General features: G+C 41.6%; 1 protein-coding gene across 7 annotated transcripts in view; it reads left to right on the top strand.

Annotated features, from left to right (window-relative positions):
* Positions 1–12,583, top strand: part of THRAP3 (thyroid hormone receptor associated protein 3) — a 103,256-nt gene that overhangs the window by 65,142 nt on the left and 25,531 nt on the right. For 4 of the 7 annotated variants that reach the window (XM_069756873.1, XM_069756870.1, XM_069756874.1 and 1 more), the window contains one exon: positions 10,272–11,123. In XM_069756873.1, coding sequence (XP_069612974.1) covers positions 10,272–11,123 — 852 coding nt within the window. Of the gene's footprint in view, positions 1–10,271; positions 11,136–12,583 lie in introns of all 7 variants that reach the window. The other 3 variants (XM_069756872.1, XM_069756868.1, XM_069756869.1) reach the window with 1 other exon arrangement.

Consider the following 12,583-nt stretch of genomic DNA (forward strand, 5'->3'; position numbering starts at 1 on the left):
CACAAAAGTGGTGTCACTAAAAAGGTCAGCTCGGCACGCAGATACAGAAAAATAAGAAAGTTATGGCTCTTGGAAGGAGGGGAGCGAAAAACAAAAAAGGGCTGCGTCTTGAAGGGGTTAAAGGAACAAAGAGCTAGACTATCTCTTTAGATACTTACTGCATCACCTAATCCCCGATGCCCTCGATCTCCTGCAACAAAAATAAAATAATGAACCAACGCAAATACTCCCTGTCCGATGTAATCCATTTAATTAACAAGTGTCCCACAACAATTTCCCGTGTAGAACAGGCACATCAGGAGATGTGACCGTTCTACAGGGCCAGCGGTGATACACTGACAGGAGATAATCCTCCTGCAGTGCGTCGCTGAGAGTTCACCAGAGTTCGTGCTCTAACTTTACGGCACCGCTGCGTGGGAATTTTCTCATGCAGCGGTGCCGCAAGTGACAGCATGAGCTCCGGTGAACTCTCTCACGGCAGTGCAGTGATATACTGCGGGACAATCACCTCCTGTAACTGTATCACCGGAGGCCCTGTAGAACGGTCCCATCTTCCGATGTGACTGTTCTATCCTTGAGATCGTCGTGGGACACTCGTTATTAAATGGACTACTGCGGACCAGGGAGTATTTATGGTGGTTTATTATTTTATTTTTATTGCAGGAGATCGAGGGTGTCAGGGAATTGGGTGTTTGGTGAGCATGAATGTGTATGTGAATATGTAAATTTTTTTTTTTTTTATACAATTGAACACAGGCAGGCGCCGTATGATGGGACTACTATCCCATCACCAGCTAATGCTGTCACTGTTATATGTGACAGCAGACCTAGTCGGATGGGAACAGTAGTCCCATCAGACGATGCCTGGCTACAGACAAACACCCGCAGACACACATACAGACGCGCACACAGCCGCGCAGACAGACCCACACATATTCTCTGCCCACACACTCTTCCTCCTCCCTATCTGCAGCGTTTTTGGCACGCAACTCCGCAGCAGATCTGCAGACCTTTTTACACCTGCGGATTTGACTGACTCAATGGAAGTCAATGGGTATAGAAACTCTGCAGATCCACAAAAAGAATTTACATGCTGCGGAAAATAAAACGCTGAGAATTTGTGTGGAATTTTCTGCAGCATGTGCACAACAATTCTGGATTTCTATTGATTAACATTGCCTGAGCACTCTTTGCGGATTTGGTGCAAATCTGCGCGTAAAAAAACGCTGGGAACACGCAACAAAATCCACAACGTGTGCACATAGCCTTAAATAATACAGCAAAAATGCATTATAATATAGTGTCTGTGAATCCAAGATTTTTAGACCACATTTTTTTTTTGGCAAGTACGCTTTGAAAAAATCCAATAATACAGTTTATAAAAGACCATATAATGAGAAGAAAAATGATGCAGCACTCACCCTTGCGCTTCTTCCAAGTGTGCTCTTTATTCAGCAAAACATACTATGCATAGTATGAACTGGCATACGCAGTGATCTGTGAGGGAGCGGGAGTGAGGAGAGACCGGACTGTCCGGTCTCTCCTCACTCCCGCTCCCTCACAGATCACTGCGTATGCCAGTTCATACTATGCATAGTATGTTTTGCTGAATAAAGAGCACACTTGGAAGAAGCGCAAGGGTGAGTGCTGCATCATTTTTCTTCTCATTATATGGTCTTGTACAAAACTCTGACGATTGCATAGCACCACCCGCAGCTCACAGCAAGGGAGACCTCATCTGTCCTTCTGAAACAGATCGTTTAAGCGAATCTCCAATTGCGCTATAGTGAAGCTCTGTGCCGATCATCTTTCTGTTTCTTGGTATAACACAGTTTATAAAAGTATGCTCAAAATGATGACGTTGCATTACTAACATTTTGCGAGTGTATTTGGAAAATGGGAAAAATAATTTGGTTACTATAGCTGGGTTTCTATTTGCACTTAGTTTGTAAAGGGTTATTTCCAGAATTCTTTAGTTCTGAGATCAAGGCTGAGAATCCTGGCTCTGCAGATCCATCATATTGAATGCATCAGACAATTGTTTGTTTCACCTCCGCGCTTACAGTAACAGCTCTGATTCCCTGGTTTCAGAGTCCCATTATAGGGGTCTGCTGGGGTCAGACCCCAAGCAATTCAATAAGTTAACCCCTTTTCCTATGGATCAGGATAACTTTGGATCCTGAGAATTGTCCCTTTCATTTGTCAGTGATGTACTTCCTTAGTTGTGTTTTTAGCTATTGGTACTAAAAAGTCCATAGCGTGATATTTGGTAATTGCATAACTTATTAGATTACTTTATAAGCACAATTTAGAATTAAATGTCCTATACCAACTAACTTTGGTTGTTAATAAAAATAATAATTTGCTGCTCTTGTGAGTTTTATGACCTGAGAGCTTTTTTAAAACCAATATAATAAATATTGCATTTGATGGCTGACATTGCAGTGGCAGTGATGCGTCGTATCGGCATGTGACTGCTGCAGACAATCGTTTGCCTAAGCAGTGATTTTGGTAAATCTAGCAAGTGGCCTGAGGCCAGTGATTTGGCTTTAGCTCTCATATGCCAGTACGACTTGTCATTGCTCCTGGGTAAGGGTACGTTCACATTTGCGGTTTGCGCCGCAGCGTCGCCGCCGCAACAAAACGCATGCGTCGTGCGGCCCTATCTTTAACATTGGCGCCGCATGGGGCCGCATGTGCATGCGTTGTGTTGCGTTTTACGCCGCATGCGGCGTTAGGGCGCACCTGTCTGGGCGCGGCAAACGCAACATGTTGGATTTTTTGGGGCCGCATGTGCATGCGTTTTGCTGCGTTTTTGTTTGCGTTGTGCGTTGCGGCGACGACGCTGCGGCGCACAACGCAAATGTGAACTTAGCCTAAGGCTGGGTTCCCATTGCGTTATGGGACCGCGTTAAACGGACAGCGTTGCACGGCGAAATTAACGCCGTGCAACGCGGCCGTTAACGCGCCCATTCACGCTAATGGGAACGCGCTACACTAGCGCGTGCCATGTTCGGCACGCGCTAGCGACGCGCCGGAGATTTCTGGCGCGCCGCGGACGCTGCTTGCAGCGTCCGAGGCGCGCCTGCGGTCCGTTCCCCGCGACCCCGAACGCGGCCCCATAAAAAACATTGCGTTAGCGCAATCCGCTAGCGCTAAACGGATTGCACTAACGCAATGTGACCCTAGCCTTACTGGAGCAGGTTCTCGCTTTGTTTCAATTTGACATTTGTTGCTGCTAATAGTGTTGTGGTGGTCTTTTCTTCTCAATCAACCCCTTTACTGCTTAGAGCAAAAGTAGCCCCTTAGTGTAACTATTAGCAGGCATGTAGTAATTGGCAGTGGTTGAATCTGTTGGCTAAGATGCTCACCGCTATGATGAATCACAATAAAGGTTAAAATTGACGAGGTTCATAAGGGACAGTAAGAAAATCCCAGTGAGACCCATGTGAGCTTAATTGAATCTCGGGCGGAGGCTGAGCTCCCTTGAATCTGCCATTTATGTCAAGTGGTTTCAATTGATGGTGTCTGTCCCATGTGGCATCTGAACTAGGTACTTGAGTTTCTAGGCAAGTTAACTCCTCCTCATATCTGTGTATTGTGTGACATGCGTTAGTCGTTCTGTGAAACATTCTGCTCTTTACTTGCCAATAGCTGCTAAACATCATCTTGGCTCAGAAAGCTGCGGAAATTCTCTCCTTTTCCTGCTTGTTTGTTAGCAGATCTTCACTTTCGGCTTCCTTCTAACTTCAGCTGTTCTTAGCAGAAAAGTCCTCTTTCTCTTGGGTACTGTAAGATGAGCGATGTTCTCCGGGGTGTACTTTCAGCAGTCTGTGCAGAGTTTGTTGATTTAGCTTAGTTCTCAGAAGCTTTCCTACTCTCCAGCACATGAACGTGCTCTGATGGTAACTCAGTCCAATGAAATCAAAGAAGAGGTAAGAACAACTGGGATTTGATCTAATGCCTTTAATCGAGGTCTTCCAATTTTTATGTAGCAGTAATAGTTCTATTCGGAGCTGTTGGTTTAATTTTTTGTTGTTGTTTTTAATAGTCTGTCCTATATGTTCTTGGATAATCCCCAGTTATATTGATTCTCACGGATTTGATCATTTTTGTCTTATCTAATTTCTTGAGGCTAGTGTTATTTTGTAATTGTCTCTAGTATAGCTGGATATGTGTATAATGTGCAGTTTGTGCTTTTTCAAGAGCAGGTTCTATTGTGTGTGATTGTGTGTTAATTTTTGCAGATGGGAGCTTATACACTTTGTTGCTTTGCTGTTTAGCATTAAAATGATCACTGGATACATTTTAGTACTGTTGGTTTCTTAACCTTAGGCTATGTTCACATGTGGCATTTTTGCGGCATTCTGTAGAAAATCGGTGTTTTAAAGTACCAGCAAAAGTAACGAGATTTCGGGAATGTCATGCACAGCTCTATTTCCCCTGGCTTAATTTGAGCACGGCAATTTGAAAATCTGTAGCACATGTCAATTCTTTCAGGGTTTTTGGCAGCGTTTTTACCCACTGAAAGTGATAAAAAGCTGCAAAAACGCAGCATGACACTTGTCATTGTTTTTGGTGAATACCACTACCTTTATTAATAACATGTACTGTAGACAAATCACACATGTAACGCATACCAAATACCTGTGTTATATATAGTGTTTTGACTGCAGAAAAAAGTCTGCAAAAAAGTGTGAATATAGTTTTATACCCAGCTGTTTGTGTTTAATCCGGTATTTATTCATTGAGACATTTTTGGCAGGCCAATATTTTGTCCATCTTCCCATGCAGTTGGACAGATTTAAATCTGTCTCTTAACCACTTTAATCCTTGTATTTCATAATATAGAAATGCTTTTCACAGTTTGATTGCACTTGGGGTGAAGAGAGCGCTGCTATTCTTTTTGTGCGAGCTGCTCTTATCAACTAATGTTCTCTATAGAAAAAAATATTGCTGTGTATTGTAGACTCTCCCCTGCACATAATGCAGGTTTTTATTTTTCATCATTCATGGGTTTTTTCCCCTTGCGTGATAAAACGTAGTAGTGATGTGGCCCAATTCAGACACCAACTTGATGTCCGTATATAGCACTCCTTCATCAATTTTATTTTCAATGATGTTAACAGTGTGGATTTGTAAAACTCCCATTCTGCAACGTCCTAATTTTTGGCATAGATGACAAAACCGAAGTCTAGGTTCAAGCGTGCAGGGGTTTTTTTTTTTTTTGTTTTTTGTTTAAATCATCTTTCAGTTTTTGTTACAGTATTTGATTATAAAACCAATACATTGAAAATTGCACTAAATCAACCATTATGAAGCCATCAGGCACAGTCCATGCACTCATTTATGCAGTCTGTTATCTCTGGAAAATGCAATTATTCAGTGGACGGAGAGCATCACACCCTTTCCCGTGTATATGAAAAAATGAGGGTAGATACAAGAACTCCCAAACTATTGTCCCACTTAATAGTGAGCTTTTCCAGGGCTCTGAGTTATTTACGAAAATTTAACAAGCTGATTCGCCTCCAAGTTGGAGATTCTCTCAACTAAAATATTTCCTGGACATGGACAATATAGTGGTAGTAGAGGCTAAGGAAACAAAAACCAAGAAGTGTTTCAAGAAATGGTGTTAGTTTCTCAACAAGGAGATTGGACAAATAATGCTGTGCTTTAGCTCGGCAATGCGATATCTGATGGCAGAGGTGGCAGGAGACTGAAAATTAGAGCCTTCCCACAATGACCCTAAATACAATTTTTTATATATATATATATATATATATATATATATATATATATATATATATATATATATATATATATATATATATATATTATATAGATATAATTATTTTTTTTGTTCCACTCATACAGTTGCATGCTATTAGTCATAATTGAAAATTGCATGTAATTAATGTTATAAGTTAATGAGCTTTCTCTCCTCATGCCTTAGCAATCTTGTAAGTCTCTTCATTACTTTCCATGTTTTGTAACTAAATTACAAAATGTCGTTTTCCTTGATAATCAAAAAGTTGTTGAATAGGAATGCATTGTATAGGACAGCTCTCTCATGAATCATACAAGCACCTTAAGATGGTAAAACATCGGTTACAATCACAATTCGCACTGCAAGATTCGGACTGGAAAAGTCACATAGCAAAAGCTTTCACTTATGTACAGCTGCCATGTAATATACACTGGTAAAATGTATAGGTTAGGTAGTGTTATATTTCCACAAACCAACTAGCCTGCCATGTATCGGGATTGCACACGTTTAAAACAAATTTCAAAAAAACCTGCTGTAAAGTGCTTTTTTTAAATTTTTTTATTTGCTGCACATATTTTGACCATGTAGTAGGATTAACAGCTTATAATTTGACAGTGCATTTAATTACCACTCTTCAGAGTAGGTGAATCCTGGCCATGACTGAGCCGCCGTGCGGGTTTACGAGCCGCAGCATGTTATTTTCGTCAGCGGAGACGATACATAGTTTGTAGCTCTCCCATAGCCATCCATTAGATGCGTTAAATCTGCACATTTTACTAAGAACGTACGGATTTAACTGCGTCATTATGACGCAGTGAATAAAACACTGCTATTCCTGATCGTGGGCATATAGCCTAAAGCTATGTGCACACGTTCAGGAATTCATGCAGAAAATTCCTGTGACAATCCAGACATTTCTGCCAGATTTCCAAATGGAATCCGCATGCGGTTTTTGCGTGTTTTTTCCCCAGACATTTCCCAATGCATTAGACAGTGGAAAATCCGTGAAAAAAACGCAAAATTAATGAACATGTTCATTACTTTTCCTCAATGCGTTTTTCATGTGGAAAAACGCACATCATGTGCACAGAAATTGCAGATTCCATTATAAATGATGGGATGCTTAATGTATGCAGATTATTTGCGGTTTTTATAGCGCAAAAACGCTAAAAAACCTCAAATAATCTGCAACGTGTGCACATAGCCTAAAGCTTGTCACTCCATAATTTAAAAAAAAAAAAAAACTAAACCCTAATCCTTGGTTGTCTTGCTGCCTCCATACATTACATTGCAATGTGCCCACCTCCCTGTATACAAATGAGATGTTAATAGGGAAAATGTAATAAATAAATAAATGGGAAGTAGATGGCTTTGTCATTCTAAATGCACAGCTATTGCCTGTTCTATGTTCCCAGCTATATTTCTTTCTTTTTATTCGTATTTCTGGTAGTACTCTGCTGCTATTCACCTTTTTTGCTGACTTGTCTGCTGTAGCATTTCATATTCACTAATGTCTGCTCAGACTTCAGGGCGTGCGTGCGTGTGTGTCTGTGATCTGAAAGTAATACCTCCTGTTTATTTAAATGGAAGCTACAAACAGGTGCAGATCGCATAACACAGCTGAATAGAGCAAGATTTCAACTACATAATGTCATTTTTCGACATAGTCCCGACCATTGGTTAAGCATTTTCACCAGCGATTAATAAGAGCCTGCATGCCATTCTTGTAAAATTCTCAACCAGCAAATGGCGGCGGCTTTCTTTTACGCTTGCAATGACCGCTTCACTGACTGGATATTGTTGCACACATAGTCACTTTCATTGACCCAAAAAGACGAAAGTCTGAAGGTGCCAAATCCGGACTATATGTGGATGCAGTACGGTCGTCCAGCCAAATTTTGTAATGCGTTCTGTGGTTTTGACATGATATGGGGCCCGCCATTATGCTGTTGCAAGCGATAATTTGTCTTCTCTGCCATGACTCTGGAAATTCGAGCCTTCAGCTTACTCAGCATCTTTATGTAGCATTCAGAATGGAGTTAGTCCATGCTACTGGAATTCATGAAGGATTGCACCTTTCATACAGTGGGGCAAAAAAGTGTTTAGTCAGTCAGCAATAGTGCAAGTTCCACCACTTAAAAAGATGAGAGGCGTCTGTAATTTACATCATAGGTAGACCTCAACTATGGTAGACAAACTGAGAAAAAAAAATCCAGAAAATCACATTGTCTGTTTTTTTAACATTATATTTACATATTATGGTGGAAAATAAGTATTTGGTCAGAAACAAAATTTCATCTCAATACTTTGTAATATATCCTTTGTTGTCAATGACAGAGGTCAAACGTTTTCTGTAAGTCTTCACAAGGTTGCCACACACTGTTGTTGGTATGTTGGCCCATTCCTCCATGCAGATCTCCTCTAGAGCAGTGATGTTTTTGGCTTTTCGCTTGGCAACACGGACTTTCAACTCCCTCCAAAGGTTTTCTATAGGGTTGAGATCTGGAGACTGGCTAGGCCACTCCAGGACCTTGAAATGCTTCTTACGAAGCCACTCCTTCGTTGCCCTGGCGGTGTGCTTTGGATCATTGTCATGTTAAAAGACCCAGCCATGTTTCATCTTCAATGCCCTTGCTGATGGAAGGAGGTTTGCACTCAAAATCTCACGATACATGGCCCCATTCATTCTTTCATGTACCCGGATCAGTCGTCCTGGCCCCTTTGCAGAGAAACAGCGCCAAAGCATGATGTTTCCACCACCATGCTTTACAGTAGGTATGGTGTTTGATGGATGCAACTCAGTATTCTTTTTCCTCCAAACACGACAAGTTGTGTTTCTACCAAACAGTTCCAGTTTGGTTTCATCAGACCATAGGACATTCTCCCAAAACTCCCCTGGATCATCCAAATGCTCTCTAGCAAACTTCAGACGGGCCCGGACATGTACTGGCTTAAGCAGTGGGACACGGCTGGCACTGCAGGATCTGAGTCCATGGTGGCGTAGTGTGTTACTTATGGTAGGCCTTGTTACATTGGTCCCAGCTCTCTGCAGTTCATTCACTAGGTCCCCCCGCGTGGTTCTGGGATTTTTGCTCACCGTTCTTGTGATCATTCTGACCCCACGGGGTGGGATTTTGCGTGGAGCCCCAGATCGAGGGAGATTATCAGTGGTCTTGTATGTCTTCCATTTTCTAATTATTGCTCCCACTGTTGATTTTTTCACTCCAAGCTGGTTGGCTATTGCAGATTCAGTCTTCCCAGCCTGGTGCAGGGCTACAATTTTGTTTCTGGTGTCCTTTGACAGCTCTTTGGTCTTCACCATAGTGGAGTTTGGAGTCAGACTGTTTGAGGGTGTGCACAGGTGTCTTTTTATACTGATAACAAGTTTTAACAGGTGCCATTACTACAGGTAATGAGTGGAAGACAGAGGAGCTTCTTAAAGAAGAAGTTACAGGTCTGTGAGAGCCTGAAATCTTGATTGTTTGTTTCTGACCAAATACTTATTTTCCACCATAATATGCAAATAAAATGTTAAAAAAACAGACAATGTGATTTTCTGGATTTTTTTTCTCAGTTTGTCTCCCATAGTTGAGGTCTACCTATGATGTAAATTACAGACGCCTCTCATCTTTTTAAGTGGTGGAACTTGCACTATTGCTGACTGACTAAATACTTTTTTGCCCCACTGTATCCCAAAACACTGCACCCCACTTTGCCAGTATATGCCTCTCTTGGACTTCTTTACACCTGGAACGTGGCTTATCTTTCGCATAATTTTCACCACTGTTATAACGCACTGCTCACCACCACACTGTGCTCATATTCACTGTATTATCGCCATAAATCTTCAGCAAGTGTCAGTTGAGGTCAATAGATGCAATTTTTTGGCATGGAAGAATTCAGTGATAGCCGTGTTTTGTCCTCCTGTCCATGTCAGGCGTAATTCTGGTAGACTGCCTCTCAGATGCCGTTTCTTGGATAATAACAAAAATAACAGGATATTAGCAGGAAGGTTCGACCTTTAATAATACACCATCAGCATCCGACTCTGACGTAGGTCAAGACATTAATGTTGGAGGCATTCCAGCTAGAGCAACCCATCATATGGGTATAATAATGCTGCATGTTCTTCAGCTTTGGGGAAACTGCAGAAATTCCACACATTGTTCATGCTTGCTCCCTCACAAATGAGTAATTAAGTCACTTGGGTATTGTAGGATTTGGTGTAATGTTTCCAGTCTATTTTTAAATACTTCATGCAAATTAAATTCTTACTAATTTGTGTTTAAACGGAGTTCCCTCAATCTATCCTAGTATAAAAGATTAAACATGTACAATAAATTCTTACGAAAATATATTGTGAGAATGCCAAATTTAGGCTTTTTACCAAGACAACATAAAGCCTCTAACATATGTTGTGTATACATTATATGCACTTGCTTATATCTTAACAATTTTGTCTCTTGTCTTTGTTGTAAATCTTATTTTTTTGTTCTCTCCCTAGTTCTCGATCCCGCTCAAGGTCTTACTCACCTGGGTATAGAGAGAGAAACCATCCAAGAGTTTACCAAAACCGTGATTTTCGTGGTCACAACAGAGGTTATAGGAGGCCATATTATTTCCGAGGGCGTGGTAGAGGCTTTTATCCACGTGGTCAACATAATCGTGGTGGATATGTAAATTACCGCCCAAATTGGCAAAATTACAACCGCCAACCATATAGTCCTCGCAGGGCCCGATCTCGTTCACGCTCTCCAAAGAGGAGATCTGTGTCTCCTCGGTCTAGAAGCCATTCAAGAAATTCAGATAAATCGTCATCTGATCGCTCCCGGCGGTCTTCATCTTCTAGGTCTTCCTCTAATCATAGCAGAGTGGAGACTAAGCGTAAATCGAAAAAAGATAAGAAGAGACGTTCAAAGGATCGCAGGTCCTCTCCTCCGGCAACAGATGATGATTCCAAGGAACAGTCTACTTCTGGGGCAGCGGATACTGGTAGCAAAGAGGGAAGTAAAACCTGGCAGGATATGGAAGCTTATGATGAAAGCCCTGCACCTCAACACAGTCCTGAACGTGCACCAACACTTAAAAGCTCTGTACAGTCTGTGGTGGTTCGACGCTGCTCTCCCAGGCCCAGTCCTGGACAGAAGCCTAGTCCACCCTCACCCACAGTTTTGCAAAGTGGCTCTTCCTTCAGAGCATCTTCTCGTCAAAGTCCATTCGAACATAGCTTGAGTCCACCAAGGAAGAGTCCTATGACCAAGAGCCCACCTTCAATGAGCTCTCTATATGGTAATAGTCAAAAAGAAGATGGCCGATCTGGAGAGATGACTGCACCAGTGGGAACTGGATATAAAAGGTATTACAAGAGGTATAATATACTTTTGGGGGTACTTGCTGATAGTAGGCTAAGGATACAATTTGTGGCATGTGCCAGCAATTCTGTCACTTCACCAAAACCATCTGTGCAACTTGTCTGTGACTTGCAGTATACGCCTATTGTAGAGCTGCAGTTATGTTGTAAAAAAAAAAAGAAAAATGTAAAAAAAATTGCAGACATGATGCGACTTGTATTGAAGTCTGTGGTAAGAGTGTTAAGCGTTACTTGCGACCAGCAATAGAATATCCAACACATTTGGAATTATTTGCTGTTGCAGTGCTTTTTGGGCAGAGAAATGAAAATTAACTGTATCCCAAATACAATGGAACTGTCTTTCTAGCGCCACTTATTAGAATATAAGCTTTGCTAGACTTGTTAAATGGAATTGATATGTAATCCGGCAGCAGCATTTCGTAAGGACAGAGACCCTGATTCCAGCAATGTATCACTTAGTTTATTGGGTACAGCAGTTATGCCAGAAACCGTTTTCACTGTTGCACTTCTATCAGAGCTGAGATGTTAAACTTTGTATAATCCCAACCACACGACCGCCTTAGAGAGCTGCTAATCAGTGCTGCGGTGTGGTTGGACTACAAGGTATACCGGTTGGCTTGTGGTGATAATCTCCTGCTAGTAAAACACTTTATTGAACAGCAAATCCAGCCTAGTAAATGACACATCACTCTTTTCCCCCTACATCGCAATGCTCTCAGATTACATAGCATATACCTGCTCACAGATTCCCTTTAGAGTCTGGTTAGATAGTATTAGCATGAGAAATGTCTTTTCTAGGATAGCCATCGTGCATGCCCTTATAATTCTGTTCTTGAGCATTGCTTTAGTAGTCTGAAGATATTGACAGATATAGTAAAAAGCCCTTTATGAGCTTAATTTGCAACACATAGGAGAACCCCTAAGTCCCATGCTCAGCCAAAGGCCAGTTGGCAAGCGTGATCAAATCCGAGTGCTTACAATGTTGTCTCACAGCTGATCATGGATTTCTGAGTACGTGCTTCAGAATGTACAACCAATATGGCTGCACTTTACTGTGGATTTTAGTGATGTCTGTGTAAAACTGCGACTGCTATACCTTGCAATAGACTAGTATTCAGTTGTTTTGGATAGACATTACCTTCCCTATGATGTTGTCTGGAAACATACTGAGATGAGGCCATTGCATGTGCATTGTGGTTTAGAGACTGTAACTACTTAATACGTACTGTATTTTCCGGCGTATAAGACGACCTTTTAACCCCTGAAAATCGTCCCAAAAGTCGGGGGTTGTCTTATACGCCGGGTACGGCGGCAGGGAGCGATCCTGGATGGTTCCCAGGGTCTGGAGGAGAGGAGACTCTCCTTCCGGCCCTGGGATCCATATTCATGTAAAAAAAAAAAAAGAATAAAAATAAAAAATATGGATATACTCACCCCTCCAACGG

Source organism: Ranitomeya imitator, chromosome 3, assembly GCF_032444005.1.
Source record: "Ranitomeya imitator isolate aRanImi1 chromosome 3, aRanImi1.pri, whole genome shotgun sequence".
In the NCBI taxonomy this organism is placed as follows: domain Eukaryota; kingdom Metazoa; phylum Chordata; class Amphibia; order Anura; family Dendrobatidae; genus Ranitomeya; species Ranitomeya imitator.